At 41.5% G+C, this 16,930-nt stretch overlaps 1 protein-coding gene across 4 annotated transcripts in view; it reads left to right on the top strand.

The window, feature by feature from the left end:
• ahctf1 (AT hook containing transcription factor 1) overlaps positions 1-16,930 on the top strand; it is a 113,961-nt gene that overhangs the window by 81,543 nt on the left and 15,488 nt on the right. For all 4 annotated transcript variants that reach the window (XM_055639293.1, XM_055639295.1, XM_055639292.1 and 1 more), the window contains exons 27-31: positions 2,013-2,208; positions 2,516-2,710; positions 10,913-11,402; positions 14,536-14,656; positions 16,104-16,219. In XM_055639293.1, the coding sequence (XP_055495268.1) occupies positions 2,013-2,208; positions 2,516-2,710; positions 10,913-11,402; positions 14,536-14,656; positions 16,104-16,219 (1,118 nt within the window). The remainder of the gene's footprint in view (positions 1-2,012; positions 2,209-2,515; positions 2,711-10,912; positions 11,403-14,535; positions 14,657-16,103; positions 16,220-16,930) is intronic.

Genomic DNA, 16,930 nt, shown 5'->3' with positions numbered 1-16,930 from the left:
TATTAATATAATATCACCGGGGGTAGTTAGTATGTGTGTGTGGGGGTGTTTAGTGTGTGTGATGCCGCTGCCCTCCCCCCCCCCCCCCCCCCCCCCCCAGACCCCCAACGGGTCTGCACTTGGTCTAGTTTTTATTAAAAACTGATCGGAGGCTGGATGTTCTGCAGTGGGCAATGTCTCCTGACTCAAAGCTTTCAACCAATTTACACGGAATAACAGGAATGTGGTGAAATATAATTTGCATGCCAGGATTACTGTTGCTCCAATGAGAAAATCAACATCATTCAACACAAAGCAATCTGCTTGATTAACACCCTATTCACCACCCTATGTGTCGAGTTCCTCCAGTACTGGCTCTGTTGCACATTATGTACCATTGATAAGATGAACTGCAGCAACTTGCTAAGTCTTCAACAACATCTACCGAGCCCTTGACCTTTACCACCCAAAAATCAAAGGCAAACCGACACCTAGCAGCAGCTCTATCCAATTTTGACACTTCACAGATTTTTATTTCTACCATAATCGTACATCTCCTTTCACAACATAGATTGTAGCATCTTAATTGCTGACTTCCACGTTCTAAGAATTGATGAATTTTTTAAATATAACAGTCTCCTGTGGACATTTCTTTCCCCAAATGTCACGCTTGTACAAGACTGCTGTGGATTTCATCTTTTGAATACTGAAACATATCAGTGTGGTGTTGCTACAGAGAGCGCTTTGCTATAATCTGTCTAATATGATTGGACTCAGCTAATCAGATTACACTTGTAATTGTGAATTTAATCAATCTGCAAATGACCGTAAAATGTTAAATGAAGGAAAAGCACATTTATTGGTACAAAGGTACTTTTCCCACTGCTATATCCACCCGCTTGATTTTAATCACGCACATGCAAAATAATATTTTGTTTTGGTGATTGAAAGAAAAAGGAAAGTAGTTTTTTTTTTAGTTGAGCAACTGATTGCTTTTCATATTATGTATTTGGTATAGTCTTTGCTAATATATGCATCCTGCTTTAATATTGATGTATTTGATACCAATATCAATGTTAGATTCTGAAAATTTTAATCATTTTGAATATTGCTTTTGAAGGACTTGAAATTAAGTACTGGACTTCAAAAAAACATTGGATCGTAGACATAGACACAAAGCTGGAATACCTCAGTGGAACAGGCCGCATCTGGAGAGAAGGAAAGGGTGACGTTTTGGGTTGAGACCCTTTCAGACTGAAGTAGGGTCTTGACCTGAAACATCACTTAAGAAAAAATTCTTAAGGGGTTGGACAGGCTAGATGCAGGAAGATTGTTCCCGATGTTAGGGAAGTCCAGGACAAGGGGTCACAGCTTAAGGATAAAGGGGAAATCCTTTAAAACCGAGATGAGAAGAACTTTTTTCACGCAGAGAGTGGTGAATCTCTGGAACTCTCTGCCACAGAGGGTAGTTGAGGCCAGTTCATTGGCTATATTTAAGAGGGAGTTAGATGCGGCCCTTGTGGCTAAGGGGATCAGGGGGTATGGAGAGAAGGCAGGTACGGGATACTGAGTTGGATGATCAGCCATGATCATATTGAATGGCGGTGCAGGCTCGAAGGGCCGAATGGCCTACTCCTGCACCTAATTTCTATGTTTCTATCACCTGTTCCTTCTCTCCAGAGATGCCTATCCTGCTTGTCCTGCTGAGTTATTCCAGCTATTTGTGTCTGTCTTCGGTTTAAACCAGTATCTGCAGTTCCTTCTTACCCGTTGGACCCTAGAGATCTGAAATTGAAGAAAATGCAGACATTTTTCAGCAATTTGGTCTGCATTTGTGAAGGGAAGAAGCAATGGTTTTTCATCACTGACCAGAACCATTAACATTTTTTGAGTATCTAGCGTATTTGATTATTGTTAATGCTGAAATTATCATTGCAGATAATTTGTTATGACAGTGTTGGGGATTGATGATGGTGTGACATACTGACTTTCAGAAAGAATACACTTCTGACATAATTATTTACCTCATTTAGATTGTTGGATTCTATGCGTCAGCTAAAGAGCCACACAATGTTGAAAGAAGAGCCCCCTCGTTGTGAACAAATTAAGACTAATTCTTCTTGGATGACAAACAGTCCATTACAATCACGTGCTGTCAGAACTGGCCACCTTGGATGCATTTCAAAGGCATCAGAACTAAAGCTTTTGCAGACACCACCTGTGGTGAAGGTATTTAAATTAACTTCCAGGAGTTTCTTGAACTGATTATATTATATTTCGTGCATTTTTTTTTAATTCGAAAACGTCAGAACTATGCTGGTACTTAATACATCTACGTTAACAAAATTCACACCAGGAAGAAAACAACACAGGAATATTCTCAGGCACCCAAATAAGTTGAATCGCTGTACGTTGTTTGCTTAATATTGTTAGAAGTGGTATTTTAGTGTCCTGATATTGTTGGAATTGTTTTTAGTGTAATCATCAAATCTGCGGTGCAGTGCTAAACTAAGAAAACATCCCTTTTCCTTTTTAGAGAGCACGAGCATTTACAGCATCAGAACCCACTTTTGCAAGTTTTGCTCCTCAGTCCATCTTGCGATCTAACCTTCGCCCCACACCCATGGCATCACCATGTGCCTCACCAAGTCGTTCTTCAACTCCGCCGCTTCGTGCTAAAGAGACCAAAATTTGTTTTGTGAAAGAAAAACAAAGCATTCGATGGACTGGGGTATGTACTTTGTAGTAAGGTTTACAAAAATGTTTGGGTTTTGACTGCTGCTCACATTTATTAAATGAAAAATGGACATAGTAGCATAGTTGTTAAATTACTGGACATATCCAGAGGCCTGGGCTATTGACCTCTGAAACGCGAGTTTTATCCCATCTCTGCAGCTAGGGAATTGAACTTAAAGAAATGAAATCTGGAATAAAATGTTTATCACTCATGGTGACCGTGATAATGCTAATGTGTGGAAAAACATGTTGCCTTTTATGGTTCACTTTCAGCTAATTTCTGAAATGGCCCAGTAAACAATTCAGTTTGATGTCAATTGGGGGGAAAAAAATGATTTGTCAGTGACCTTCACATCGAGCAATTTGTTTTAGTAAGTTGTTTATGTTAACTGATGAATTTATGAGACGGGGATGGGGGAGTGTGGGCAGGGCAGGTTCAGTCTGCTTAAGTTGATGGTTATATTTCAGATTTCATAGAAAGCGATAAACTGTGGATGCTGTAAATTAAAAATAAAAATTCAGAAAATACTCTGGATCAGTAGTATCTGTGAAGCAAGTGGCTAATAAGGTAGTTTCAGTCATTTCAGGGAGGTGGTCACACCAAAGGTTCAGCCAGTGATTGCGGGAGAGCCAGGCAAGTAGTGGCTTTCTTCATCTTGATCAAATATGCCATTTTACATACTTTTGGGGGTGATGGTCTCTCAGGGGCAAATAATAGCAGCAGCCAAGACAATGGCATCACACCTAGCTGAGTTGAACAACGTGGTAGGGTTCAGTCTTGACGAGCCATAGTGAAAGGGCGTTCATTCCACAGTCACTCCAGAGAGACCTGGCCTTCCTTGTGCCAGGGTCAAGGATGTCTCGGAACAAGTGACATTTGGAGAGGAGAGGGTGAGCAGCATGAGATCGTGATCGATATTGGTACCAATGACATAGGTAGGAAGGGAGATTCATTCCTTTCAAAGAGAATTAAATAGTACTTTTGAAAAATGGATGCCCAGAGTTGTGATCTCAGGATTACAACATCTGCCATGTGCTAGTTGGGCATGGAAGAGATAGATAGTGCAGCTGAATGCCTGGCTGAGGAATTGAGTAGAAGGGGGGGGGCTACAAATACATGGATTATTGCGCTCTCTTCCTGGGAAGATGGGTCCTGTACAAGAGGGCTCCTCAGAAGGGCTTAAACTGGAGTGGCAATGGGGTTGGAACCAGAGAGCTGGTCAACAAATGGTTGGACTGATGGGAAGGCCAATTGTAATACCAGTATGACTCAAAGAAAGGACAGATGGAGATATGAATGAATATGGTGAAACTGATGGGTTGAAATGTGTTCGTATTTCCATGCATGGTGTATTATGGATAAAGCGATGAGCCTGGATCAATGTTTAAGAAGGAACTGCAGATGCTGGAGAATCGAAGGTACACAAAAAAGCTGGAGAAACTCAGCGGGTGCAGCAGCATCTATGGAGCGAAGGAAATAGGCAACGTTTCGGTCTGAAGAAGGGTTTCGGCCCGAAACGTTGCCTATTTCCTTCGCTCCATAGATGCTGCTGCACCCGCTGAGCCTGGATCAATGCTTGGAACTTTGATGTTGTGGCCATTATGGAGTCTTGGTTGTGAGATGGACAGCAGAATTCAGATGTGATACAGAGGTAAAAGAGGGAGATAAATTGCATTACTAATGTGGGAGAATGTCACATCAACACTCGGAAGGTGCAATGGAGAGTGCATCCACTGAGGCAATATGGGTGGAACTCCAGAATATGGTGTAATCACTCTAATGAGATTATACAATAGGTATCCCAATAGATGGCTGGATAGAGAGGGACAGATACAGTGCCCTCCATAATGTTTGGGACAAAGATCCGTCATTTATTTATTTGCCTCTGTACTCCACAATTTGAGATTTGTAATAAAAAAAATCACATGTGGTTACATTGTCAGATTTTATTAAAGGGTATTTTTATACATTTAGGTTTCACATAGAAATCACAACTGTGTTTAAACATAGGTGTCCCCCCCCCATTTTCAGGGCACCATAATGTTTGGGACGCATGTCTTCACAGCTGTTTGTAATTGCTCAGGTATGTTTAATTGCCTCCTTCATGCAGGTATAAGAGCACCTAGTCTTTCCTCCAGTCTTTCCATCACCTTTGGAAACGTTTATTGCTGTTTATCAACATGAGGACCAAAGTTGTGCCAATGAAAGTTAAAGAAGCCATTATGAGACTGAGAAACAAGAATAAAACTGTTAGAGACATCAGCCAAACCTTAGATTACCAAAATCACCTGTTTGGGACACCATCAAGAAGAAAGAGAGCACTGGTGAGCATACTCAAACTGTCCTAGCATATTAATGACCCACACTGATCTCCATATCCTTCCCTATGGTGAATACAGCTGCAAAGTACTTGTTTGGTACCTGTCCCACATCCTCCGACTCCAAGCATAAATTCCATCCTTTATCATTCAGTGGTCCTACATTCTCCCTAGTTACGCTCTTGGTTGATTTTGTGTATAAAGCCTTGGGAGTACAGAAGCAAATAAATAAATGATGGGTCTTTGTCCCGAACATTATGGAGGGCACTGTATATTGGGGAAGTCAAAGTCATCCACTACGACAACCGTATTGCTTTTGCACCTTTCCACAATCGGACTACATACAGTGCCCTCCATAATGTTTGGGACAAAGACCCATCATTGATTTATTTGCATCTGTACTCCACAATTTGATATTTGTAATATAAAAAAATACATGTGGTTAAGGTGCACATTGTCAGATTTTAATAAAGGCCATTTTTATACATTTTGGTTTCACCATGTAGAAATTACAGCTGTGTTTATACATAGTCCCCCCATTTCAGTGGAAGAGCATTTAGGAACGGTGATCACAACCACATAGGTTTTAAGATAGTTTTGAATAAAGATAACTCTGGACCTTGGGAAAGTATTAAATTAGGATAAGATAGACAACAATATAATTAAGCGGAAGCTAGGGCGTGTAAATAGGGAGCAGCTATTATTGGGCATGCTAAAGGCCCCATAAAAGCTGATCAGTGTTCCAGTAAAGAGGGATAAGGATGGCATGGTAAGGGAGATTTCGATGACCAGAAGGGTTGTAAATTTGGTTTGAAGGAAAAATTAGGCATTGGTAAGATTTCAGGTGATTAAATCAGACGGGTCTTCTGGGGAATATAAAACAAGCAGGCAAGAACTCCATCAGGCAATTAGAAGCACCAAAAGGGAACATAAGTCATTGGCAAATAGGATTTAAAGAAATCCCAAGGTATGCACACGCACACAAAAAAAGAAGAGCCTAACTAGGGAGAAAGTAGGACTACTGAATGACAGGATGGAATTTTTACTTGGAGTCGGAGGATGTGGGCAAGGTACCAAACGAGTACTTTGCAGCTGTATTCACCAAAGGAAAGGATATGGAGATCAGTCTGGGACATTAATATGCTAGGACAGCTTGAGATCAAGGAGGAGGTGATATTGGGTATTTTGAAAAGCATTAAGGTTGACAAATTCCCATGGCTTGGTGGGCCCTATCCCAGATTATTAAGAGGAGATTGCAGGGGACTTGAAATTGATGCATGGAATCCAAGTGATTTATTTGTTTGTATTAGCTTACCCATAGAAGACTTAGGACAGTTGTGAAGGGTGTTCTGGCTTGATGTCTGTGTCCAGTGGCGTTCTGCAGGGATCTGTGCTGTGACCTCTGTTATTTGTGACATGTTTAAATGTATTGGGTAGTATGTTTAAGGCTACCAAAACTGACAAAATTGCCGGTTAGTAAGTGAAGAATAGAGTGGGATATAGATACATTACAGATACAGCCAAATAATTGTCAAATGGTGTTTAATCTGAGCGAATGTGAGGTGTACTTGGGAGGTCAAATGTAATGGGGAACATTATACAGTATGCAAGATAACCTTAACAGCATTCATGGACAGAGGGACCTTGGAGTAAAAGTCCACAGCTCTCTGAAAGTGGCAACACAAATAGATTGAGTGGTTAAGTAAGTAAGTTTATTGGCCAAGTATTCACATACAAGGAATTTGTCTTGGTGCTCTGCCCACAAGTAACAACGTGACATACAGTGACAGTTACGAATGATTCAGAAAACACTGAAAATTATTAAAATAATAAGACATTAATGATAAAACACCATTGATCAAGCATGTGAGCCAACGAAATACCAGATCAAAGGGAGACTACAGATTTTTGGCTGTTGAGTAGAGCAACTACTCGTGGTTAAAAACTGTTTTTATGTCTGGCTGTGGCAGCTTTGACAATCCGGAGTCACCTTCCAGAGGGAAGTGATTCAAGTAGTTTGTGGCCAGGGTGAGAGGGGTCAGAGATGATCTTGCCCGCTCGCTTCCTGGCATATGGTATGATATGGTAGTATGTATGGTACGCTTGCCTTCATCAGTCAGAGGTATTGAGAAGAAGTCATGAAGTCATGTTGCAGCTTTATAAAGGTTTGGTTATATTTGGAGTATTGTATCCAATTCCGGTACCCCCATTAGAAACATAGAAAATAGGTGCAGGAGTAGGCTATTCGGCCCTTCGAGCCTGCTTGGCTGATCATCCAACTCAGTATCCCGTACCTGCCTTCTCTCCATACCCCCTGATCCCTCTAGCCACAAGGGCCACATCTAACTCCCTCTTAAATATAGCCAATGAACTGGCCTCAACTACCTTCTGTGGCAGAGAGTTCCAGAGATTCACCACCCTCTGCGTGAAAAATTACAGGAAGAATGTTAAAGCTTTGGGGTTGCTGCAGAGGTTTACCAGAATGTGACCTGAATTAGAGGTTATTGGTTACAAGGGATTGGACAAACTTGGATTTTTTTTCTCTGGAGAATCAGGGGTAGAGGGGACACTTAGTCATAGTGTCTTACAGTGTGAAAACAGGACCAACTTGCCCAGCCTGGCCAACATGTTTCATCTACACTAGTCCCACCTCCCTGCGTTTGGCTCGTATCCCTCAAAACCATATACCTGTCTAGATATTTCTTAAAGGTTGTAATAATGCCTGCCATAACTACCTCCTCTGGCAGCTCGTTCTATTCACCTACCACCCTTTGCAAGAAAAAATTACCCATCATATTCCTCTTAAATCTTCCCCCTCACCTTAAACCAATGTCCTCTGGTTCTCAATTTCCCCTACTCTGGGCAAGAGACTCTGCATCTACCCGATCTATTCCTCTCATGATTTTATACACCTCTAAGATTTTCCCCCCCCCCCCCATCCGCAGTGACTAATGGGGTGCTGTATGGCTCGGTGCTGGGACCTCAGTTATTTACAATATATATTAACGATTTAGACGAAGGAATTAAATGCAACATCTCCAAGTTTGCGGATTACACAAAGCTGGGTGGCAGTGTGAGCTGCGAGGCGGATGCTATGAAGCTGCAGGGTGACTTGGATAGGTTCGGTGAGTGGGTCAGATGCAGTATAATGTGGATACATGTGAGTTTATCCACATTGGTGGCAAGAACAAGAAGGCAGATTATTATCTGGTGTCAGATTAGAATACAATACAATATTTATTGTCATTTGAACCTCAGTGAGGCTCAAACGAAACTCTGTTTCTACAGCCATGCAAACAAAAAACGATTCATACTAGACACACAACCAATTTAATTCACACAAACATCCATCATAGTGAACCTCCTCCTCACTGTGATGGAAGGCAAAGTCTCTTCTCTACCCTGCTCTCCATTTTTCTCCCGATGTTGGTCCCAGGCGGGCGATGGTAAGTCCCACGACCATTTTAGGCCGCGCCGGGTGATGTACGGCCCCGCTCCAGGCCCAAAAGTCACAATGTTGGAGCCCTGGGCGGGTGCTGGAATGTCCCACGGCCATTAAAGCCGCGCCGGGTCGTTCCAACCCCGCGACACGGGCTGAAGAAGTTGCGTTGCGGGAGCTCCGGAAAGCGGTCTCTCACCCGGACCCGCGAGCTCCCGATGTCCCAGTCCACCGGACCTGCGGCTGCATCTCTCCGGGGTCGGGCCGCAGCCCGGCCACCCGCTCCCCACGCTCCGAGCTCCCGATGTAAGTCCCAGCTCCACAGACCTGAGCCCCCTGGTCGTTCCGGCTGGAGCCCTCCACGGGGTCGGAGACCCCAGGCAGCAGAAGAGAGTTTTCCCCTGCTCCCACATAAACCGCAGTATTCTACATTTGTGTACATTAACGCTCCGAGGGGCTGCGGCAACAGCGCCCCATGAGTTGGGGGTAAGACCTGCGTGTCCCGCATCTCCTGAAAGTAAGCATGCAGGTACCAGGCAGTGAAGAAAGCAATTGGAGCCCCCAGCATTTGAGTATCGTTACTGGCTGGAGGGCCCTGGTGCCGCTCAGTTTTTGGTGCTAATTTGGAAGGACCCTAACGAGGGACGGATGACCCGATTCCCAGAAAAAATCGTCGCATTCACTGGAATTTAGAAGGATGAGAGAGCATCTAATAGAAACACATAACATTTTTAAAGGATTGGACAGGCTAGATACAGGAAAAATGTTCCCGATGTTGGGGTACCAGAACCGTCCCCGATAAGGGATAGCCCCGAATAGGGGCTTCTAAGCACGGGAGATTCTTCCTTGAGAGCCACCTACGGGAAGTATTGATAGTTCCCCCATGCCGGGTCCCCATTGTCTTGTCTCCCCGCCTCGCCCCCCGTGGCGCCTCGCTTCCCAGCGCTAAAGGCATTGTTTCTCCGCTTCCATTGCGAGGCGTCACCGCTGTCGATGTCCCGCTTCACGCGGTTGCTCCGTTCCCACTCGGGGCCCTGGTCACGGGAAGTAACCGTGGCGGCTTGTAGCGTAGGAAGTCTGTGATGGGGAAAAACTTTTACATCGGAGAGTGAATCGGTGGAATTCTCTGTCACAGAAGGCAGTGGAAGCCAATTGTTTTCAAGAGAGAGTTAGATTTAGCTCTTAGGGTTAATGGAATCAAGGGATATGGGGATATGTTTCCTGTGCTCCAAGGAGTCCAAGCCTGCTCAACCTCAATGGTGCCTAATGCTGAACACAATACTCTAAATGCTGCCTCACCAACGTCTTAAAAAGCTGCAACACGATCTCCCAACTTCTATACTCAGTGCCGACTGATGAAGGCCAATGTACCAAAAGCCTTTTTGACTACCCTATCTATCACTATCAATACTGATCCGTTTCAAAATTAGTATTGGGTTCATTTCTGACATTTTGTTACAAAATTATCATTCTGGTCAAGATAGGTAGACAATCATGTTCCACGTCTGAGGTGGGAATGCAAAGATGAGGCATAAATTTAATAAATGCTTGGTTGTGCATTTTGGAGGAAGGATGCAGTTTCCGAACTATCTCCAGTTATAGCTTCGATTGGATGACTTTATTGTGATTTTTAAAAAAAAATTAAGCTCCTTCTCAAACATTTCAACAAGATGGAGTAACATGGTGACCCAAGAAACTGCAGGTGCTGGAATCTGGGGAAAAACACAATGTTGGAGAAACTGAGTGGGCCAGGCAGCATCTGCAGAGGGAATGGACAGATTAAATTTTGGTTTGGACTCTTCTTCAGACTGATTGGAGTAGGGGGGAAGAAAGCTAGAGAAAAAAAAAGGTGGGGTGGACGGGATAAAACCTGGCAAGTGAATACAGGTGAGAGGGCGAGTTGATTGCCAGTTGGGTGGTGTATGTGACTGGGTATTGGTGAAAAGGAGATGAAAGGGTGTGAGTTAAAGGGAGGAGTGAAATGTGAAGATGGAGGGTCAGATATGGATAGAAGGAAACGAGGTAAGGGGAGAGAGATGAAAGGGACGTGAGGAAGGGGTTTTAAAATGGACGGTTTAAAAAATAAAATCTCTGGCCATTTTACTGAACCTTGTACTGAGGGGTTTCTTATTAGTAGTGGATTGGGGGCAAAAAGAATGCAATCTTATGAAATGCTGGTCAATGAGACACACATGTAAAGGTTGATTTCCCGTGGATTTTTTCTTCTACCATGGCTATCTACAACCATTTTGGATCAATAGATTTACTTTCAAAGAATGGTTGGTATTGTATAGTCTAATTAAATGCTGAGCAAGAGGAACAGGATTTATAATTTAGAGCTTACTATAACCTTGTTTTTCATAAGTGGCATGGCAGTTCATGGGTTAATTTGTTATTTTATTATAGCTTGGAAATTGAGATATCTTTTTTTAAATCAAGGATGCAGCTGCTGATGAATTACAACTGCCACGTTTATCGAAACGGATTCCACGCACACCATCTATTGAATCATGGCCTTCAACTCCAGAGAATCTGGTTGCAAGTGAACTATCCCCAGATAATGGGGTACTATTTGAGAGAGTAGAAGTGGTTAATCTTTCTGGCACTGACAAAGATGCTAGTAAAGATGATGTTGATAGTTCTGGAAGAACAGAAGACTGGTCCATGGAAGAATATGTGGATGCTGCTGAATCCCTAGATAGGGGGGACACATCTAAGGATAGGGAGAAAACTGTTTCAGTAGATGAATTGATCTTTAACAAGGAGGAGAGAATCATAAGTTGTGATCGTACTACTGTGGATGCTGTGGACAGGGATGTAACCAGTGACCAAGATGTTGACATTTCTCAATCTAAAATTGAAGAAGTGCTTAAAAACGAAAAACTGTTTCATGTGGATAATGAGCAGCACCCCTTTGAATGTGAAGAAGGTAAGTTTTACCAACCTTGATTTTCAGTGCCCTCCATAATGTTTGGGACAAAGACCCATCATTTATTTATTTGCCTCTGTACTCCACAATTTGAGATTTGTAATAGAAAAAAATCACATGTGGTTAAAGTGCACATTGTTAGGTTTTAATAAAGACCATTTTTATACATTTTGGTTTCACCATGTAAAATTACAGCAGTATTTATACATAGTCGTCGTCGTCGTCGTTCCCCCCATTTCAAGGCACCATAATGTTTGGGACACAGCAATGTAATGTAAATGCAAGTAATCATGTTTAGTATTTTGTTGCATATCCTTTGCATGCAATGACTGTTTGAAGTCTGCGATTTATGGACATCACCAGTTGCTGGGTGTCTTCTCTAGTGATGCTCTGCCAGGCCTGTGTTGCAGCCATCTTTAGCTTATGCTTGTTTTGGGGGCTAGTCCCCTTCAGATTTCTCTTCAGCATATAAAAGGCATGCTCAATTAGAGTCAGATCGGGTGATTGACTTATCCACTCAAGAATTGACCTTTTTTAGCTTTGAAAAACTGTTGCTTTAGCAGTATGTTTGGGATCACTGCCTTGCTGTTGAATGAACTGCCAGCCAATGAGTTTTGAGACATTTGTTTGAACTTGAGCAGATAGGATGTGTCTATACACATCAGAATTAACTATGCTACCACCATCAGCAGTTGTATCATCAATGAAGATAAGTGAGCCAGTACCTTCAGCGGCCACACATGCCCAGGCCATAACACCCTCACCACCATATTTCACAGATGAGGTGATATTGTTTGGATCTTGGGCAGTTCCTTCTCTCCTACTTTGCCCTAACCATCACTCTGATATGTTAATCTTCGTCTCATTTGTCCACAAGACCTTATTCCAGAACTGTGGTTGCTCTTTTAAGTACTTCTTGGCAAACTGTAACCGGGCCATCCTATTTTTGTGACTAACCAGTGGTTTGCATCTTGCAGTGTAGCCTCTGTATTTCTGTTCATGAAGTCTTCTGCGGACAGTGGTCATTGACAAATCCACACCTGAATCCTGAAGAGTGTTTCTAATCTGTTTGACAGGTGTTTGGGGATTTTTCTTTATTATTGAGAGAATTCTTCTGTCATCAGCTGTGGAGGTCTTCCTTGGCCTTCCAGTCCCTTTGTGATTAGTAAGCACACCATTGCTCTCTTTCTTCTTAATGATGTTCCAAACAGTTGATTTTGGTAAGCCTAAGGTTTGGCTGATGTCTCTAACAGTTTTATTCTTATATATTAATGATCTGGATGAGGGAATTGAAGGCAATATCTCCAAGTTTGCGGATGACACTAAGCTGGGGGGCAGTGTTAGGTGTGAGGAGGATGCTAGGAGACTGCAAGGTGACTTGGATAGGCTGGGTGAGTGGGCAAATGTTTGGCAGATGCAGTTTAATGTGGATAAATGTGAGGTTATCCATTTTGATGGCAAAAACGGGAAAGCAGATTATTATCTAAACGGTGGCCGATTGGGAAAAGGGGAGATGCAGCGAGACCTGGGTGTCAGGGAACACCAGTCATTGAAGGTAGGCATGCAGGTGCAGCAGGCAGTAAAGAAAGCGAATGGCATGTTGGCTTTCATAGCAAGAGGATTTGAGTATAGGAGCAGGGAGGTTCTACTGCAGTTGTATAGGGTCTTGGTGACCACACCTGGAGTATTGCGTGCAGTTTTGGTCTCCAAATCTGAGGAAGGACATTATTGCCATAGAGGGAGTGCAGAGAAGGTTCACCAGACTGATTCCTGGGATGTCAGGACTGTCTTATGAAGAAAGACTGGATAGACTTGGTTTATACTCTCTAGAATTTAGGAGATTGAGAGGGGATCTTGATATAAACTTACAAAATTCTTAAGGGGTTGGACAGGCTAGATGCAGGAAGAGTTTGGGGAAGTCCAGGACAAGGGGTCACAGCTTAAGGATAAGGGGGAAATCCTTTAAAACCGAGATGAGGAAAACTTTTTTCACACAGAGAGTGGTGAATCTCTGGAACTCTCTGCCACAGAGGGTAGTTGAGGCCAGTTCATTGGCTATATTTAAGAGGGAGTTAGATGTGGCCCTTGTGGCCAAGGGGATCAGAGGGTATGGAGAAAAGGCAGGTACGGGATACTGAGTTGGATGATCAGCCATGATCATATTAAATGGCGGTGCAGGCTCGAAGGGCCGAATGGCCTACTCCTGCACCTAATTTCTATGTTTCTATGTTTCTCAGTCTCATAATGGCTTCCTTGACTTTCATTGGCACAACTTTGGTCCACATGTTGATAAACAGCAATAAAAGTTTCCAACGGTGATGAAAAGACTGGAGGAATGATTAGGCTGTGAGAGCTCTCTTATATCTGCATAAAGGAGGCATTTAAACACACCTGAGCAATTACAACACCTGTGAAGCCATGTGTCCCAAACATTATGGTGCCCTGAAATGGGGTGGGGGGCTATGTACAAACACTGCTGTCATTTCTACATGGTGAAACCAAAATGTATAAAAATGGCCTTTATTAAAATCTGACTATATGCACTTTAACCACATGGTTTTTTTCTATTACAAATCTCAAATTGAGGAGTACAGCGGCAAATAAATATATGAGGGTCTTTGTCCCAAACATTATGGAGGGCATTCTATGTTTGTTTTATATTGAACAATTAATTAAGTCTGCCATACATACATTAAGGTTTGTTTAAATAATGTGCCAAATGTCTCAAAAAACGACCATATTTCATTAAACAGCTTCTTAGCATAGATTTGAATTAATTGTATCCTGCTGAATGTCAGAAAGAGTAATCAATTTGGACTTTTTAATTTGCTTATTTTATTTTTTTTATTTTTTTTTAATAAATTTTATTTTTATTAGCAGTACAGTAAATCACATTAATACATCGCATATATCTTATTACATTATGTTGTACCACTTCATTTTTTGAGCTTTAAAAGAGAAAGAAATAAAAGAAGTAAGAAAAATTTGCTTATTTGTTGATTAATTTTATGTTTCTATGTGCATTGAGATGGGGCCCTGTTGGTTTTGAACTGAGAGTTGTAGTGCGTCCTGAATTACTTGTCTTAATTTTAAACAAAACAAATTCAATGACTACTCTACTCTCCATTGATAGTTTTGGAGATTGACAAGAATGAAAATACTTCCCTATTGGTAAATGATGCCACAGAATTTATGGGCTCGAGCAGTGAAGAAGCAGTTTTGCCAGCACATAATCTCATAACTTCTGATGAGGGGTGAGTTTATGGTATTATCCCCAACTTTTGCCATCATTATTTATATTAATTATACAAAATGTGCTCGGTATTTTCTATTCTTTATGACTCCTATTTGAGCAAATGTGAATTCTGCTGTCCAAAATTTCTTGCTTTTCCGTTATTAGACTCTGATGTTAAATTCATTTAAATCTCACGTCTGCTCTTATTTTTGTGGTGGAAAAAACATAGCAGGTGTTATGCAACCATCCAGACAGTGATCATTTGCCTGTCTGTAGTACATAAGGCTAACTTTTGTCCAGTCGAGCTACTTGCCAGACTTGATTCCAGGGCAGTAGGCTTGTTAATAGTTCCCAATAGTTCCTCAGTACACCCTTTTAAGTCGAGGTCTGTGACATAATTTGACAGAAATATGTGGGGTCTGGTAAGATCAGCTTGAGGCCTATGGTTACAGATAGAAGGTAGTGCACGACTCCATTCATTAATCACCTTTATTTTTTTTTTAAATTATTCCCATGAGCTGCTACTACATGTAGCGTTTAACTTCCCAGTACTTAATGTTCTTTTCCCAATATGTTATGCTCGTTAATAAAATAATCACATGCTTTGGATAAGAATTCAACTTGGAAGAAAAAAATTGACTGTCTGAAAGAATCTCTTGCATGACTATAAAATCCAGGTAATATAGTTTACCAAACAAAATTTGAGGTTGTCTTCACTGAATTTTAAGTCTAATTCTAGAATATGCAACAAGTAGTCACACAGTCATAGCACAATACAGTATGGTAACAGCCCTTTGTTGACCAAGTTGGTCAGTCCCATTTGTTGCCCCACAGCATTTGTAACCTGGGTTCAATTCTGACCACACGCAGGGACTAGTGTAGATGGGACATGTTGGGCCATGTGGGCAAGTTGGACCGATGGCCTGTTTTCACACTCCCTCTTTTTCATTTCTCCAATTGCACAGAGTCAATGCTGTTCCCCAGCTGTTTTCTTGGAAACTTTACCATCAAGACACGTGTTGAACTTTAACAAATTGCTCATCTGAATCTTAAATTATAGTGTTCTATTGTAGTAGCACTTTGCACCATTAGCCGTGTTAAGTGAATGCATTTAACAGATATCTTTAAAATTAGGGACAAGCTTGATAGGTTAGACCTTGTTTCTAGATGCGAGCATAACTATAGATGGTAGCCCAAATAATCTTGGAGGGAATGGTGAAAGCTCCTTTCAAAAAAAGTGGTAAAAATTTGAGACTCACTCAGCACAACTAGAAGATGAGGGTGCTCACATAGATGTATTTAAGGGGAAGCTGCAATAGTACACAAGGGAGAAAAGGATGTGCTAAATGGGTGAGGTGAAGTAACATAGGGATACATTTTACGCATAAAAACACTAGGAGGGTCAAATTGGGTCAAATGTTAATTTTCTGTGCTATTAATTCTGTTTGACTTGTTTGATTACACAGTGAAACCATGCATCCAGAAACATCCGAGGAACAAGTGCTGTCTCCGATACCAGGGGAAAAGAAAGGATTGGTACAGGATGAAGACAGTTTGCTTCCATCTACTTCAGACACGGATCGTATGTATAATTGCTTTTCTTGCTTCTGTTTAAAATTACCACCTAGCTTAAATAAAACTAGCTAACTATCGCAGGTGAGCCTTTCTTTCAAATTATTTTCAATGCAGCATCTGCAGTCAACAGGTTTGATTGCCAAGAGACACCTGAGAACAACTGGAATGGATTTGTCTATGAAATCCAAGTCAGCGAGATATTTTTCAAACAAAAATGTGTGTAAAATGCTAATAAACCAAACTGCCTGATTTGTTGTCTGAACTTATTTATGAAATCTAGTTTTGTGTACTTTATCTATAATTGTGATTTTCAAAATTCCTGTGAGATCATGGTTTATTAACAAAAAAGAAAGGCTTGCTTTTATTACAGCAGTTTTATTTGGTGTTTCTTACACATGGCGCACTTTACGTATAATCAGCAAATTTTTCACCTTTGCAGAAGTTATGACATTTTGGAAAGGAACTCATTGTTGCGTTGGCACATAATGCGATTAACTTCCTTTCATTTATTTTGCTGCATGTCTTGTGTATATGTGTGCTAAGTACCAGTTAGTTTAAATAACTTGATAATTATTTACTTGTCACTTTTGCCTATAAATGGGGAAACATGTTACCATGACTTTGCAGTACGTTGAGAATGCAGGAGGAATGTCTATGCTACCTTCTGTTTGAACAATTCAATCCTAATCTTAAAACTCTATCTCTACTGTCAAATTTT

Source organism: Leucoraja erinacea, chromosome 8 (genome assembly GCF_028641065.1).
Source record: "Leucoraja erinacea ecotype New England chromosome 8, Leri_hhj_1, whole genome shotgun sequence".
Classification (NCBI taxonomy): domain Eukaryota; kingdom Metazoa; phylum Chordata; class Chondrichthyes; order Rajiformes; family Rajidae; genus Leucoraja; species Leucoraja erinaceus.
Note: the sequence above shows the minus strand (reverse complement) of the source record. Positions and strands in the feature narration are given on the sequence as shown.